General features: G+C 37.8%; 1 protein-coding gene across 1 annotated transcript in view; it reads right to left on the bottom strand.

Annotated features, from left to right (window-relative positions):
- CCBL2 (cysteine conjugate-beta lyase 2) overlaps positions 1 to 18,160 on the bottom strand; it is a 68,129-nt gene that overhangs the window by 22,202 nt on the left and 27,767 nt on the right. The window contains exons 3-8 of the mRNA XM_005885312.2: positions 11,531 to 11,589; positions 10,643 to 10,787; positions 7,783 to 7,932; positions 4,548 to 4,634; positions 3,652 to 3,777; positions 3,431 to 3,551 (exon numbers count right to left, since the gene is read on the bottom strand). Of these exons, the coding sequence (XP_005885374.1) occupies positions 3,431 to 3,551; positions 3,652 to 3,777; positions 4,548 to 4,634; positions 7,783 to 7,932; positions 10,643 to 10,787; positions 11,531 to 11,589 (688 nt within the window). The remainder of the gene's footprint in view (positions 1 to 3,430; positions 3,552 to 3,651; positions 3,778 to 4,547; positions 4,635 to 7,782; positions 7,933 to 10,642; positions 10,788 to 11,530; positions 11,590 to 18,160) is intronic.

Below are 18,160 nucleotides of genomic sequence, written 5' to 3'. Positions count from 1 at the left end.
CTCTGAAAATTGATGGAATAGCCATTTTGTATCTTTCATGTAACAAAGGCCACTGTATTTGCTAGAATAAGTTTTCATGCAACCGAATTACTCTCTAAATAATGAAATAGTGAATTCATTTTTTCCATAGTTTAACTTTATGGGCTGTTATAACAACTGAAAAATCTGAGTTAAAAATATGTCTTGTTATCTCTAGCAAATAATATTAGTTACACTGTTACCATGAGGGGCTTCTAATATAACATAAGGTTTAAATATAACACAGGTTTAAAAATAATTTCAAGATTATTTAAAGTAATCTTTGAGAAAATATTGCTAAATGGAGTTAACTAAAACTCTAAAGCTTTGAGTCATTCTCACATAGGCATGAACATGGTTTAGGATGAATATTAAATTATATTTATTCATTAGGTAGATACCTCTCCCTCTCTGTTTAATCTAAACAAAACTTAGTAACTTTAACAAAATAATTTAATTACTTAAACAGAATTATTTTAAATAAATATTTATTTTAAATCAATCAAATAAACTTAAAATCATTTAAAATAAAATAATTAAATATCAATTTAATAAAAATTAATCTAAAAATATCTACCCAAAAGTTAATTGTCCATATTGGCCGGAATAGTTCAAATGGCCCAAAACTGAGGTTAGCAACAAGACAGGTGAAAGTGAACTTTGATGCAATTTTGACACAGAATCACAGTTTGCTTCTGGCTTTTTCTGTTTAACACTCTACCTCCTAATTTGATCCTGATCAGCAGGCCTATAATTTCACTTGTCTTCAGACATTTGTGTCTCATAGACACTAAAACTCAGCAAGACTAAAGCATGAGTAGCAGGAATTTCCTTGGCTCAGCTCTTCCCCACAGATTTGCTCCCCCGTCTCCATCTCCATCTCTGGTGAAGGGCCTCATCACTGCTGAGTGGTCCAGGCTGGAGATCTCAGAATCATTCTTGCTTGTTCCCTTCCCACATTTTAATGATATACTCTGTGCCCTGGAGTTTCCCCTTCTAAACAGTATGCATTTATCATCTCCACTACCAGGGCATCTGACTGACTGACAATCCTCATCTGCAGCTGGTTCTTACCTTTTTTAAAACAAATCCAATCATGTAATCAATTCCCCTGCCTTGCCACAGCTTTTGCAGTTCTCAAAGTGTGCTCACTGGTACTCTCTCTGGTGATCAAATTAATGTTTAGAACTTAAAAAATCAACTAAGTTTTCCTCAACAAGATTGTATTAAGCACTTACGATAAATCCTAGCACTTATCTGATAGTGAGTGCTACCAATAGTGAAACAAAGGAGCATTTACTAAATGAATATTAATGGCAATATCAGAAAACCTCAAATGTGTTTATTTCAATAGCTCTTTGTTATGCAAAATATGCAGAGAATTTTTATTGAATGATTTTTATATTGAATTTTAATTATTTAATTTCTGTCAGGGAAATTGCTTCTAGTTTCAGGGTGGAATGCAATATATCACTATTTCATGATGCAAACATTGTGGCTTCAAGGTGCTCTACCACTAAAGTAAGTTTCAGAACCACTGACCTATAAACAATAATACATATAAATGGAGCCACTTTAAAATGCAGCCATAGTTGCCATGTCAGAGGAACTGCCTTGCATGTCTTATGCCTCAAATTTTTGAAATGGTAAAAACAGGACAAAATAACCTTCGGACTGGGCTTAAGCAACCTTGTTTTCCAAAGAACTGTTTTCAAAGATAATGAGGAATTAGTTATTAAGACCACTGGACTAATGACTAGTGAAAATTAAAATCATTGTTTAAAATTAACAAGCTATGTGTACCAACAGAAATGCCTTTCTTCTATTGATGTCAGTATTCCCTTTACCTTCCTCATAAATGCCCATTGCCTTTGTCTCCTAGTAGAGCATATTGGGGCTTTCACCTGAATTAATGATTCCAGAATAGCTATTCTTATTGATCTCAGTAAATGCTTATTGTCTCTCATTTTGAAAGACTGTTTTATTTTTACACTCCTCAACAGTTTACTCTATTTTCATATACAAAATCCTTCAGAATCACTCTACTTTCCCACCGTCATATCTGCCAGTCACTATAACACACTCTTATAAACCACTGATCTTTCTTAAGTTTATCTTGATCTTTCATGCCTTTTTGCCACAGTACTGTAAGTTTATCTGATAGGGATTTTCTTCCTACTTTCATCTTTTGCCCACTCCTTTGTTGAGCTTTACAAACATTTGCTTTCCCCTCTATCTCTACAGCAGTTTGTAATGCACCATAAAGATTATTATGATGCTGGAAATATATATTTATATATAAGTGCACTTTTTTTATTATTGGTTTCTGCCATAGTGATTTTTAAAAAAAATATATTTTATTGACTTTTTACAGAGAGGAAGGGAGAGAGATAGAGAGTTAGAAACATCGATGAGAGAGAAACATCGATCAGCTGCCTCCTACACATCTCCCACTGTGGATGTGCCCGCAACCAAGGTACATGCCCTTGACCGGAATCGAACCCGGGACCTTCCAGTCTGCAGGCCAACGCTCTATCCACTGAGCCAAACCGGTTTCGGCTGCCATAGTGATTTTAGTTATACTTCCCTTAACCTTTTCATACCTCCTATTCATTTATTCAACAATTAATTTCGGATCGTATACCATGTGCAAAACCCTCTACTGGGAACTGAGGATTCAGACACCCAAACAAACAAACAAAAATCCCTTCCTTCTGGTAGAAGTAAAATATATAGATCTGGTATTTGCTATGGAGGAAAAATCAAAACAGAACAGAAAAAGGACAAAAGCAAATGTTGGAAGGAGAGGTGTAACTGTGGCCCTAAAACTTGACACCTGAATAGAGACCCGAGGGAGGTGAAAGACTGAACTCTGTGTACCTTGGAGGGAAAAGTGTTTTCAGGCATAGGAAGGGCAAGTGCAAAGAGTTCATATAAATTTGGGTTACCCCCGAAGACACCATGGCCTTCGTGAGATGGCCCAGTCACAGTGGCAAAGTCCTAGGCAAGGGCCAAGCAGCACTAGCTCACTGTCCCTGTAATTTCTGCCCGTTGACCTGGCGACTTGCTCGGCAGAGAACGTCCAGTTCAGGAACAAGTTAGCTCCTGTGTCTTATGTACCCAGTTAGAGCTGGATTTTTTGATAAAAAGCCACGGATATAGGCAGTACTGCTTCTCTGGTTTTGTAGTGTTATAGTGTGATCCCAAATCTCTCCCCTTAAGTATGCACTGTCTGTCCTTCAATCTGCTCATTAACTCACTCAAGCACCATTTATTCAAATCTCATGTGTAAGTACTCATACGACACTCACTACAAAGATTGTGTTAAAGCTGTTCTGGGATCCTTCCCAATCGGTTGTTGCACACATGCCCGAACACATTTAGGTTTGTAACTCTATATAATGATCAGTACCTATTTTTAAATGCTTATTTCCAGAATATACAAGCCATTCATAAACCTCATCACTGATGCAGAGTGTGTCATGTTTGATGCAAAGGTCAGCAATTAGCTGGAGTTCTTCTTTGGTGTACACCTATGCATATTAAAGGAAACAAGAGCAGAGCAATTATTCTTCACCGTGTGAGAAAACGATGGATCAGAAGACTGTATAAAGAGATCAAAGACTCACTTACTTTGCCAATGGGGTTATGTGGAGTATTTAGTATAATAGCTTTGGTTTTGGAGTTAAATTTACTTGCCAGTTCTTTGGGATCCAATGTCCAGTCAGAGCTAGACCATTTTTTCCCATCCATAGGTTTCTAAGCATGAAGAATGAAGATGTGATTTAATTCAATTAATTCATGTTTGCTGTCTTACAAATAAATAACCCAATAAAGAAAAAAATTCAGAGAAAGGAGTGGCAAATGTAACTGAATAAATGACTAACCAAAAAAGATAAATAAACAGAAATAACTGAGCTTTCGTTCTGCCTTAAGAGCCCAAGAGGACTTGAGTCTCATGCTCACACCTGTTAAACAGAAAAATGGACCCTGTCAACATTAACAGCTGTTACAGTGCCCATATTCCTTCAAAGGAGCCAGAGACAGCTATGGTTAACATGGCTCATACTATAAGACTAGCAGAAGATTCTGTGATTCACCTTAGTATATTACTTATTTTTAAAATATTTTTAAAAAGACAATGGTACTATGTGATATTCATAAAGATAAAGAATTCAACAAGCATTTATTGAGCACCCAGCATTGCCCTGCACTGCTAGTCACTGGGGAGCAGTGCTAGAAAAGTGAGTCAGAAACGGTCTCTAATCTGGTTGTGCTCCATCAGTGGGGGAGACCAATGACCACAAAAGATAATATTACATACAATGTGGATGCTAACACAACAGAAACACACGGCAAACACATGATAAATTAATAAAAGTTCCCCCGAAAGCTCGTTGTTAACTTCAGTCAGAGTAGAGATAATATAGTAAATCCCCAAATGTAATCAAAGTAGAAGCGTTATTGGTGACAAAGATATTGGTATTTTCAAACTTCTTAAAGCATGTGAATGGTATTGGTGAACTTACAGATCTTAAAGAAATATAAACAGGTGTTGCTCCAGCCATTTTCACCATGGGCTCATAGCAGTCATAGAAAGGCACGATTATTATGACCTGAAATACACCCAAATAGGAACACATCATATCAATCATGGACTCATTTAACAAATACCGTGTAACCGCTATGTGTGAGGCACTATACTACAAACTGAGAGGCAGCATGTAGCTAACATCAGAATAGAAGAGACTCTGTGGATAAACTCATCAGGAGCCTTCACTGGAGTCGTTGACCTCTTAGGGAGATCAATAGAAAGGTTTGCAGTGGGGACCTGGGAATTGCATGCAGTTTTATATGAGCATAAGTAGATTTTTAGGGGAAAAGGGCCATAGCGCTCATCACATTCTCAAAGGGATGTCCAGCCAAAAACATTAAGAGTTCATTTAAATTCCAAGGTAGGAAATAAAACGTCAGATGGTGGCAGAAGCCAGACTATAAAGAAAGAGAACACTGCAATGCTCTCCGTGGTGCAGTACTAATTTCTAAGTATTATCTTGAAAGTAAAGATTTTCCCTTTCCTCAAAAGCATCCAGAAACAAAGAGTGGATGCAGGGAGACCAGCTGGGATGCTATTGTTATTGTCTGATACCACATTTCCCCTGCCAGGTGACATGTCTGGATTCCGTCTTTTTTCCTAGTCCCTGGTATGTATACTCCTGGTCCCTTTGCCCCTGTATGCTCTCTCTCCATCACTCATGGGCTGGCTTCCAGGTCAGTGGGCCAATCCAGCCAGCCCAGCCAGCGTCCCTCCCACAATCTGCCAGCCTGAATCTAGCATCCTGACCCTTTGCTTTTCTATAAGGAGAGTTTGAACACATAATTATATACATTCAAATGTTCTTTTTTACACCTAGCAATATTTCACAAAAATTTCATATAATTATAGTTTAAATATTTATTGTTTTAATGGCTATTTGAGAGCCTGTTGAATTCTAGAGTAGTTTTCTTATTGTTTGCTTGTATAAATAAAATGTTATGTCCATTTGTAAGTATGTGTGGTTTCTCTATCTTTAAATAGTCCGTTGAATAAATTCAGATGATTGCTAGAGTAAAGGGTGTAAACATCTTTCCATATATAGCAACTGTTTTTGAAAAATAGGGCAAGAGCAGTTTATAATTTCACAAGTTAATCGTAAGCTGTCTTGTTTAACGTTTTGTTGGGTAAATGGTTCCTAATTATTGTTCTAAATTCACACTTTTTACTGTTTGTATTTCTGATGATTCCTGTTTAAGGCCTTTCTCTCTGGAATAAAAGAGACCCTTACATCCTGAAGGCCCTTAGTTTGTCCTAGTCATTGTACCTACTATACAATGTGCTATGTTAGGTGTTAGGTATGCAGAGGACAAAGAAATGAACCAGGGACAAGTTTTCAATTAGTCTGTAAAATTCTTTGGGACTAAGACGACCTATCTTTGTAACCCTGGTGAGAAACATAGGGAGAGCTTAGAAAAGGAGGCAGGAAGGTAGAACTGAACCAATGTACTTGACACTCTTCACTGTGATTGCTTCATGTTTACAATGGGACTATTCCCCTCCCTCTTAAAGAATATTTATTGAGCACTCACTATTTTTTAAAATGTTTTAATGATTTTTTTTTTTTTTTTAGAGAGAGAGAGGAAGGGAGAGGGAGAGAGAGAGATAGAAACATGCCCCTACTGGGGACTGAGTGTGCAACCTGGGCATGTGTGCATGGGATGATGCTCAATCCACTGAGCCACACCAGCTGGGATGGGCGTTCACTATTTTAGGTGATGGTAGTACAGTAGTAAACCAGTTCTGGAACTCAGTCCTCTGAGACTCTTATAATAAACAAGACAACAAGAAAGTAAATGAAATAATTTTGGATAGTAATCAATGTTAATAAAGACAATAAAATAGGTCAACATCATACAAAGTGACATGTCTGGTTTCAAAATATTAGATAAAGTGATCAGGGAAGAAAGACTAGAGAAGAGAAGGCCAAGGGCTGGGCCTTGGCATACTCCAACAGAGTAGCAGAGAAGGCGGTGGCAGCAAAGGATTAACTACATCAACGTATAAAGAAAAAATGCAAATATTTTATAGGATTAAAGGATATTTTTATATCAAAGTTTGACTGTACTTCCTTTACATGTTCCCTTTAGCTTATTGCCTTGGATTTGAGGTATAAAACAATATAACTCAGAGTGATAGTGGTATTTTTTTTAATGAAAAAGGTACAGATAAAGTGCTAGCAGGGTTCAAACAAAGGAATTAGCAATATAGGTCATGGTGAGCATTTATTCTTCAGACCCAGCCTAAGCAACCCCTCTCTGGAGCTTTCCAGACCTACTTCTTCCCTTTGTCCCCACCATAACCCAGACATCCTCATGCTGATGATCACACCGCATTCCTCTTCATCTGTTTACACGTCTCTCTCCTTTATTAGACAGAGTGCCTTCCATGCATAGACTGCCTGCCTTGAATCTTCCCTCCCACAGAGCTTAGCATAGAGGAGATCCTCAGCAATTTTTGAATAAATGAAAGAGGTCAGGCAGTCCTGAAGCAGGGGTATTGGAATGATAATGGGGACGTAGGGGTAGAGCTGACTGAGCTCGGTGACAAAGTGGGTCTTACACCACAGGACTAAACAGCAGAGAGACTCAACCGTCCTGTTACACATTCCTCACGCCATGCTGCCAACAATACTGGGCGCAAAAGGACAGGACCAAATACTTGCTGATTAAGTTCAGAGGAAAGGTTATTTTAGCAGTGCAAACTAAGATTAATTTTCCCCATCATTTCTGGCCTCTTCCACCTGCCTTTATCTAAATAAGCTTTAAAAATGAGAATAAAGTACATGCAACAAAATGGATGAATCTCACAGGCAAAATGAAAGAAGCCAGATTCAAGAGTATATACTATATGATGGTATTATATCCAGTTAAAGAGCAGGTGATAGAGGACAGAAGAGTGGGTATTTCTGGGAGAATATAGACTAGGAAGGGGCAAAAGGGTGCTGGGAATGTATTATATCTTCTTCTGGTTTGTGGTTATGGAGATACACATAAACATATGTAAAAATTTATTGAGCTGTACATTTAAGATTTGTGAACTTTACTGCATATGCATTATACTTCAAAAATAAAAAAAATAAAAAATAGCATAAAACAAGTAAAAGATTCAAAGGCAGGACAAATAACAATGATGAATTGGGTAATATGGTAATGTTAACTAATACTTACTTCATCCCCCTCATCAATTAATCCTTGAATGGCACTAAAGAGAGAGCCATATGCTCCTACTGTCACAAGGATTTCTTTATTTGGATCGATCTGCTTTTGATACAACTTTTCATATAAGCAGGACAGAGCTTTCACAAGTGGTGGATGACCCTGTTGAAAAAAAAAGAAGAAAAAAACCTTGATTATGGGAACTACTTCTTTGAAGTAATTTGGCTCTAAAATTGAAACTTAAAAAAACCTGGGTTTTTATAATTATCCAAAGAATATTTTTTAATTGGCAGTTAATTAAAATTTTTTTTTCCCCTATGACCAGAGGGTTCCTACATGAATGGCCAGGAAGACTTGCTAATGATTAAAAACTTCCTATTAAATTATTGATTTTAGAACACAGAATTTAAAGTTATTTGCTTTGATTAAAAATTGACTTCAACATCAAATATATTTTTGACATTTTGATAGTAATTAGATCACATTTAATGACTATTTTTGACAGTAATCATATGGGATAGAGTTGGATATTTTTCCTAGTTAAAATCAGCCAGGAACCGGCATTAACTATATATCTCATCCCTTGATTCTGTTCTTCCAAGTTACAGTAGAACAGGCTATTCCAACCAATGGACTAAGACGAGAGAAAAGAAATTCACCAAAAAAAAAAATGCACATTAGTGTTGGCAACACATGTGAGGAAGAAGTGGAACATTATTCACATTGAGAGCCAAGAGAGCAGTAGTTACCTAGGAGAACAACTTGAACATGAGCACTGAGGGGACTGTAAATGTACCGAGTCTAAGACATGGGGAGGCCTGACTTCTTAGCTCCTCCTCAATCTTCTCTTCCATGTTCTGTTCCCTTCTTTCCTTCTCTTTCTTCCCCGTCCTGTTCCCCCTTTTGTCTTCTTAGGTATCAAAGTCAATATTTATTTTTTCTATCCAGCAGTACTTCCTCTTTTTGCTTTAGGGGAACCACCTGGTTTTCTGTCACTTGCGAGAGTGTCCAAGTGCAGGTAACATGCCTTTGCTTGGAAAGCACCTGGGCTCCGGAGGGATGGACTGGGTCAGGATGCAGGAGAGGGAGGCTGGATGGGTACACCCCAGGCTTGTGAGGTAAAAGGGCCTTAGGTTCCTTGTAAGTTGTCCACCCCGGTTCATATGAAGAAAAGGAGTCATTTTTTTTGGTCAAAGTTGCATTTATTTGCCACCTTTTTATTCTTTTCAGAATATTGACTAGTATGCCCCAGACCCTCACTGTGTTAAAATCAATAAAAACAAAGCTATAGCACATTTTTCATATTTTGAAATTAGGAGATATTATCATATTAGAGAAACTGGGTATAATTAATAATAGAAGAGGTAATAGAACATAATCAGTAAACTAAAAAACAATAATGAGAGAAAAAGACAGCATAAATTCAAGCTAAAAAATAGACGTGAATTGTGGAAAGAGTAAGAGAAGTTTGTTACCACTCTCAGAAACCCAAAATTTCCTTTAAATACCATGTCTAACTAATTCTTGCAAAGCATGATTTGAAAGCAATTATCATTCTTTTCTTAGGACGATAAGGGTCTGTGTTTTTTAACATTTTTAATTACAAAAATAATTCATGCTTCATATAATAATTAAACTAGGCAAAGTTATGTAAAGAAAAATTATTATTTCTCCTCATTATCACTTCCTTCCCTTCCCCTGAGGTGACTGATGTCCTCAGCCTGGTGTCAGTGCAACACCATCCTCAGTGCTTATACCAAGATAAAAACACGCACACATATGCACTCATATATGTCTACAAAAACTGGGAAATACCTAAATAAATGGGAATGGCTATGTTCTAATAAACTTTATTTAAAAAGTCAGGAGTGCAACAGATTCAGACACAGGCCATAGCTTGACAAACTCTGCTCTGAATCAATTTAGGTTAAATTATCATTTTGACAATATTTAGTCTTTTTTTAAAAAAATTGTCACCCAAGGATGTTTATTGGTTTTAGTGAGAAAGGAAGGGAGGGAGGGGAGAGAGAGAGAGAGAGAGAGAGAGAGAAACAACACATCAATGTGTGAGAGAAAAAGCAATTGGTTGCCTCTTGGATTGAACATATAACCTTTTGGTATATGGGACAATGCTCCAACCACTTGGGCCACCCAGCCAGAGCAATATTTAGTCTTTTAATTCATGAACATCATATATCACTCCATTTATTTAGGTATTAATTTCTTTCAGGTGTGTATTATTGATTTCAGTGTACAGATTTTACATTTTAAAAATTCAATTCTAAATATTTCATGGTTTTGGATGCTATTGTAAATGGTCTGTAAGAAATTTTAATTTCCAACTATTGATTTTTCATGTATATAAATATAATGGATTTCTGTATATTGGCCTTGTGTCTTACAACCTTGCTCAATTCACTTAATAGGTTGTGGTAGCTGATATTTTGTATGTTTTTCTAGGAAATCTCTGGATATCCTGGGCATTCACTAGTGAACACAGAAGGATGGGGGTTGGGCTGAGGTAGAGTAGAAGAAAGAAAGTAGTTGGAAATAGAAGATAATTAAGAGGCCAGTGCTGAGGCTGCATAGGTGGTAATGGGAAAGAAACACATGTCTCAACAATACTCTCCCTCCCTTGTTGCCACAGGACCACGCTCCAACAGCAGCAAAGGAAGGAAGGGGACAGCCCCTCCACAGCTGGAAGTAGGGGACAGCTCATCCTAGCAGACAAGGGAAAGGGAGGGGTTCCTTGGTTATCAGGTTGGGACAGTTGGTCCCGGAAAGCCAATTATATAGAAGTGAGAGAAGTCTGTCCATACACAATACAATATAAATTACAAGCACACACCCCACTCGGTCCTCCTATACTTACAAAGCCCCGTGTATATTGATTCAGGCTATCAATTGCTGCAATCTTTGATAATTCTTCCTTCACATATAGAGGAGGGGGTATATCTGGAAGGCCTTGGCCAAGATTCACAACAGAGGGGTCTGCAGCCAACTCGGTAAATTCAATCCTAAGATAAAAAATACTAATATCAGAGATCAACCAAAGGACTTGTATGCATGCATATAGGCCTAACCAATGGACACAGACACCAGGGGGGTGAGGGCATGAGTGTGTGTGGGGGGCAATGGAGGGATAAGGACACATATGAAATACATTAATCAATAAAGAAAAAAAATAAAGTAAAATAAAAATGCTAATATTAATAAGCACTATAATTAAGAGCTAACTTTTTATACCTCATAATCTTATTATATAACTTAAAAATAAGACCTGCTTTAGATTTTTAAAAAACGAGTTCTCAACAAAAATTTTATCATCTACAAAATGACTTCATTTAATAAAAAGATAGCTGAACAAATAAACTTAACATTTCTTACAAATCTCAATTCCATGATACACATACTTTGATCATATAGATATTTTTCTCAATCATACCAGCCCTGCTAGGTTCTCCTATTAACTGCTAAAGACTGGAGCTAATAAGAAAAGTTCATGGATTAGATGGTAAGTTCCATGAGGGCAGCAACCAAATTTGTCTTTTCTCTGCCTATTTCTAGTGCCTGGCACAGTGCTTGGCACATGTGTATGCATCATTAACTTCCTTCCATTTCCATTTAATGGATGAATTAAAATAAGTTGATTTATTCCTTTGTTTATTGAGACAAGGCTAAACATTCCCAAGTAGGGATAGAAAAACGGTAGGAAAAAAAAAACTCACCAAAGTGTTATTGTTGATTCTAAGGTACTCACCACACATTACTATCAAGGCCTTCAATTCGTTTTGCATTTTTAAATTTCAAAGACATTTTCTGAAAGGTATAAATATTAAAAAAGTGTTTCAATTTCTTTAATCAAAAATTTAAAATGCCAGAAATTCATGGGTAACTCTTTACCCAATTGTCAACCTAGAAAAAATAATACCATAAATATAAATGCTAGACCCCAACAAAAAAATTCTGAAGAGGAAATCATCTCCCACCTACTGTCCTAAGGAGTGCTTTTTCTTACACATGTTAGATGTCTATAATCTCACATAAGAGCCAAAGTACCATCCTTTCCTAAAAAATAAAACAACTTAAAGACCTGAAATGTACTAAAGAGAATAATAATAATAATAAAGTCAGTTTTAAAAAATACCTTGAGTCTGAGGTTCATTTTAGGTAAGATGTATTAACAGTTTCACAAGTAAGTTTCTCCTATGACACAGAGGAAGCACTCAACAAATGGTTTTAAAGCTACTTAATCACAAAATAATAATAGCAACTAATGTAATTGACTGTGTATGTACCAGGCACTGTTCTAAGTGTTTTTACATAATTACCTCATGTAAAAGTCACAACAACAACATGTAATGGTTCTGTTAGTATCCGTAATTTACACGTGAGGAAAGTGAGGTACAGAGAGGATAAGATCACATAACTGTACACATCTGCCCTCGTTTCTAAAAGCTAATGACATTTAAACCGAAACAGATGCAACTCAGGGTTTGAAGCCAGGCAGGCTGATTCCAGAACACATACTCAGAACTATTTCCGTGTACTGTCTTTTTCGTTACACGACCTTTTAAAGAAATTATAAGAATGCTGCTTCTTTAAAAAATTATATTAGAATGCTGGCTGTGTGGCTCAGTTGGTTGGAATGTCGTCCTGAGCAACAAAAGGTGGTGGGTTCAATTCCCGGTCAGGCTACATACCCAGGATTCACATTCCATCCCCAGTCCGGGTGTGTGAGGGAGGCAACTGATCAATGTTTCTCTCTCACATCAATGTTTCTTTCTCTCTCAAATCAATACAAAAATAAGAAAAAAATTATATTAGACATCAAATTAGTTCTATTTAACATTGAGCAGGCTAGGGATGTCATAGAAAAATATTCAAAGTTAAAAAACACACACCAGAGAATAACTCACCAGAGGCCCCTTAAAAAAAGAAAAATATTCAAAGTTAAAATTATAGTACAGCATACAATTTTTTAGCTCTTTAGATTCTAGAATTAAGTTTATACTATCTCTCAAAAGCATTGAATTAGCTTTGAGTTCATTGTTAACAAGCTGCTGAAAATAAAAAAATGATTGGCAGCATATTTGCAAAGATTATCCTAATAGAATATTAAAGTAATTTTATTTCAATCTGTGGGGAAGATAATGATAATGGTTATTAAATAGACCATTGTTCTCATTCTATTCCCAATAATGGAGCCAAGAAAAATACCTTTTCACTCTCATATTTTTAATCTTTGAAACTCCAGTGAGGTAAATCACATGCAAATTCTCCAGAGGTTAATGTGCCTTCCAGAAGAGCATTATGATTAAGTACCCACACGCACGTGATGCTATTCTAGAGGCTATAATTACAAAACTAAGAAGTCCCAGAATGATGGATAGAAAAAGATAGTTTAACAATTGTCCTTTGCCATCTCGAAAAAATGTTTAAAACTTAGTAATTCATTCAGTGACTATAAACACAGAATACAGATTCATATATTAAAAAGTCAGCACAGTCTGCAGTAGATAATTTTGACACAATTTTACTTACACTATTTAGATGAGTGAGAGGAAATGCATTTTCACATTGACTTTTCTTTAAAATTTGTGGCTAGAACAGCCTCCTCTCACTACTCTCCCTGACTCTGCTCCTTCCCAACTCTCTGCCTCAGCCATTCCAATATTTCAAATATTGTATGTTCTCTCTCATTTCCACAGCTCCACAGGCGATCATTCCTCTACCCAAATTGGTCTCTCTATACCAATGTTTCTTAAGGTCTTTTTCATAAGTGCCTCCCCCCCAAAAGAGACAGTTGAGGCATTTGTTCTAATCATCTCCCCAGTTCCCCCATTAAATATTAAGGAATAAAATTTTGTCACACAGAGTTGAGCTTTGTTTGCATGGTCTCAAAACATTATAATAGCTAAGGTTTATTTCACCTGCCAAGCACCAATTTTCTCTCCCTTTGGGGCAACAAAATCCCCCAAACATGAGAATACATGTTCTGTACTCAATCTAATCCCTGGTCCCCACCATCTTGGCCCTGCACTTAGCTAACTCCTATTCCATCTGCCACCTTCAGTTCCCAAGTTAGACTTTATTGTCTACAGAAAGCTTTTATGATTCTCCAAGTCAGGGTTAAGCACTCCTCCTATGTGCTCCTATTAAATGGAGTACTTTCCAGCATATACTACAAAACACTAATTTTTTCGTTTATTCGTCTGTATCCTTCCTTAGACTGTAGGCTCTATGAGATCAATGCTAGTTTGTTCACTGATCATTGTATCAATTAGGTTTCTGAAACAGGATCAATAGGATGTGCACATATATAGTGATTTATATTAAGGAATTGGGTCATGCAATTTGTGGGGGTTGGCACGTTCAAAATCTGCAGAACAACCCTGCAGGCTGGAGCCCCAAGAAAGAGTTGATGCTGCAGCTTGAGTCAGAAGGGGATCTGCAGGTAGAATTCCCTCTTCCTGGGGAGGGAGGGACCTCAGGGATTTGTCTTTGAAGGCCTTCAACTAATTGGATCAGGCCCACCCCTTTATGGAGGGCAATTTGCTTTAAAGTCTACTGATTTAAATGTTAATCTCATCTGAAAAATGCCTCACAGAGACAGCTAATCTGGTGTTTGAACAAATCTCTGGGTGCCGTGGCCTAGCTAATTTGACATAAAATTAACCGTTACAGTGTCCAACATATAGTACTATGCCTATCACATAGAAAATTTTCAACAAATAGCTAATGAATGAATGAAAAAACCCACATATTTAGCTTAAGTTAGGTATTTATTGTGATAGTCAGCTTAAGTTAATTTATGCTTCAGTAACAAATGACCCCAAGATTGTGGTGGCTTAAAACATAAAGGTTTTATTTCTTTTCTTTTTTTTAATTTTAGACATTTCTCATAGCAATGTTTTTTTTTGTTGTTTTTTAAAATATATTTTTATTGATTTCAGAGAGAAAAGGCAAGGGAAAAAGAAAGAAATATCAATGATGAGAGAGAATCATTGATTGGCTGCCTCCTGCACGCCTCCTACTGGGATTGAGCCCACAACCCGGGCATGCGCCCTTGACCGAAATCGAACCCGGGACCCTTCAGTCTGCAGGCCGACGCTCTATCTACTGAGCCAAACCAGCTAGGGCCATTGCAGTTGTTATAAGATGAGGTCATTAGGGTATGACTGATGTCCTTACAAAAAGGCGAAATTTGAAGACAGATTGGCATCTAGGGAGAATGCCACATGAAGATGAAGGTGGAGAGTGAAGTGATGTGTGTACAAGTCAAGGAACACCAAAGATTGCCAGAAAACCACCCGAAGCTAGAAGAGAGTCATGGAACAGATTCTTCCTCACATTCCTCAGAAAGAACCAACCCTGCCAACACCATGATCTTGGACTTCTATCCTTAAAACAGTGAGGTAATACATTTCTGTTGTTTAAGCCACTTAGTCTGAGACTTTGCTAAGACATCCCAAGGAAACTACTACAGTGATGAAAATGTGTAAGACATCCCACATGTCCAAAGGCATCAAAACCTAGCAGTTGGTGCAAATACTCACAGTCTAAGAATTACTTTCCATAGTAAATCCAGTTTTAGGAAATTAAAATAAACCTAGAATCCTATGGAGAATGAATTATGAGCCCCAGGTGTAAAATGACACATCTATAGAGCCTGTATAATTTATGGATTAGCTAATTCGATAAAGTGGATTTTGCTTCCTGGTATACATATACTGTTCTACTGTGTTATAAACACAAACTTCCAGTGAAATAATAAGCCTTTTTATTTTAGGCTAAAAAATGTAGTTCTATGAAATCACCACTAGATGCCACTCTTGGCCGACATGAGACAAGGTTATTGTTACAAAGTCTTTAACTGTTTACTGCAATGGTGCTGGAACAAGGAAAGTTTGGAAAGAAGGAAAAACTATTACCCATTCTTATAGGACCCGAGCACACTTAGGTTTCAATTGTATATATTTTGAAGACTCTTCCTGTAAGAGTTGATGCATTTAGGTGGGATAGAACAGGTGTACAAAGTCTTCTCAAAGGATAGGTTGAAGCCTTGGAAATCAAGGTTGTTGGTATCTCCGAAGCATGGGTCATGAGTCAAGTGTAAGAGAGATAAAGAGTGCAAGTAAAAGCCAGAAACAGAAATAACACAGTTAATGGTTGGTGAGCTGAAGGTAATAATCAGAAGTGAGAAACAGATGGATTCAAGTACTTCAAGGCTAGGCCAGAACAGAAAGTGACCATCTGCATAATGGGCACCCCTTTAATGAGGTGCCTGGCTGCTGGGGTAGCCAAATCATTTATTATCTTTTAGCTCTAAAAGATAGTTGTTTATAGTTGTAATCACTTTAAAAAAAAATATTTTGCGCCCTAACCGGTTTGGCTCAGCGGATAAAGCATCGGCCTGCGGACTGAAGGGTCCCAGGTTCGATTCCAGTCAAGGGCATGTAACTTGGTTGCGGGCACATCCCCAGTGGGGAGTGTGCAGGAGGTGGCTGATCGATGTTTCTCTCTCATCGATGTTTCTAGCTCTCTATCCCTCTCCCTTCCTCTCTGTAAAAAATCAATAAAATATATTTTAAAAAATATTTTGCCTTTCTCTTAAGAGCATCATAAATGTTTTATAAATTTTCTTAGTCATAAAATTTTTACTTTGAACTGGTAGGGAATATTTCAGGTTGATCATGTATCACACTTTGCTCATTCACTTCCCTATTGTTGGGATATTTGTTCTTCCCAGTGTTTTGCAATTGCAGGTTTTGTGAATCTACTGTGCACTTAATTATATGGTGTCTGCTGTTTCCTTTAAAGTTTGATATGGACGGTGAAGGCCCTATCTATACTAATAAAAGGTTAATATGCTAATTAGACTTACCGGAAGTCATTCCAGACATCCTTCTGTCCTTCTGGACCAAGGCGGGCTGGAGCAAAGCCAGGTCCCAGGCACCTGCCGGCAGCCACAGGGGAGACGGCCGGGTCCTGGGTGCCTGCCAGCAGCCTAAGCAAAGCCCGGGTCCCAGTTGCCAGAGGGAAGCTGGTGCAAGAGTAGGTCTTCCTTCCCCTGCCGGCACTGGCTTCTCTCTGGCACCTGGGACCCGGACTTCCCTTGCAGCCCCGGCTTTGTCTGGAAGGTCATCCGAAAGAACGTCTGGTCTAATTAGCATATTACACTTTTATTATTATAGATTCCTATATAATAAAAGGCTAATATGCAAATCGACCAAATGGTGGACCTGTCGCTATGATGTGCCCTGACCACTAGGGGGCAGACGCTCAATGCAGGAGCTGCCCTCTGGTGGTCAGTGCACTCCCACAGGGGGAGCGCCGCTCAGCCAGAAGCCCTGAGCCAGGCTCACAACTGGCAAGCGCAGCCGTGGAGGCAGGAGCCTCTCCTGCCTCTATGGCAGTCGGACATCCCCCTAGGGCTCCCGGACTGGGAGAGGGCACAGGCTGGGCTGAGGATTCCTCCCCCCAAAAGTGCACAAATTTTGTGCACCGGGCCTCTAGTTTATAACATAAGTATTAATTGGCACAAGAAAGATGACATATGTGTTCAATATTATAGTCATTTAGATCAATCTAAACTAACCAAAGACAATAACTTTTGACTTACTTTTATGGAATTTTATATTAATAGATAATGTATGATAGATATATATTTTAGTCATAAAATTTTCACTTTTAACTGGTAGGTAATATTTCAGGTTGATCATGTATCATATATATGAAGTTTGATGGTATACATTTATATGTATATATATTAAGTATATATAAAGTTTGATGGTATACATACAAACACACACACACACACTTAAATATTCAAGACTCTTATTCAGCTAAGCACTGGAGGAATTTACATCACAAACCTTATTAAAACAAACTTTATTTACCATTCTGAAATCCATTTCCTTTGTTTTGTCCTGTTTCTACAAATGTATTGTTCTTTGTTAGGATGCCATTAACCACCCTTTAGAGTGACTCATCACTGAGTTCTCCTCTGTGTATGCACCCAGGCACATGTTAGTAGTAAATAATAATAGTAAAACTCTGTTTTACTCTTGTTAACCTGACTTTTGTCAGTCTAATTTGCAGGGCCTCAGCCAGAAAACATAGCAGGGTAGAGGAAAAAATTGTATTTTCTTCCTCCCCTAAAATATCATTCGGTGGCTCTAATATCTCTTAAACTAGAGGCCCAGTACAAGAAATTCCTGCACAGGTAGGGTCCCTAGGCCTGGCTGGGCTCCCTGCCTTCCCCTCTCCTCACTTCCTCAGTGCCCCACCGCTGCCACTGGTCGCCTGCCGTGTTCCGCACCGGCCCCTGGTGGTCAGTGCATGTCATAGCGAGTGATCAAACTCCTGGTCTTCTGTTCGAACTCCC

The sequence above is a fragment of the Myotis brandtii genome, unplaced genomic scaffold (assembly GCF_000412655.1).
Source record: "Myotis brandtii unplaced genomic scaffold, ASM41265v1 scaffold90, whole genome shotgun sequence".
In the NCBI taxonomy this organism is placed as follows: domain Eukaryota; kingdom Metazoa; phylum Chordata; class Mammalia; order Chiroptera; family Vespertilionidae; genus Myotis; species Myotis brandtii.
Note: the sequence above shows the minus strand (reverse complement) of the source record. Positions and strands in the feature narration are given on the sequence as shown.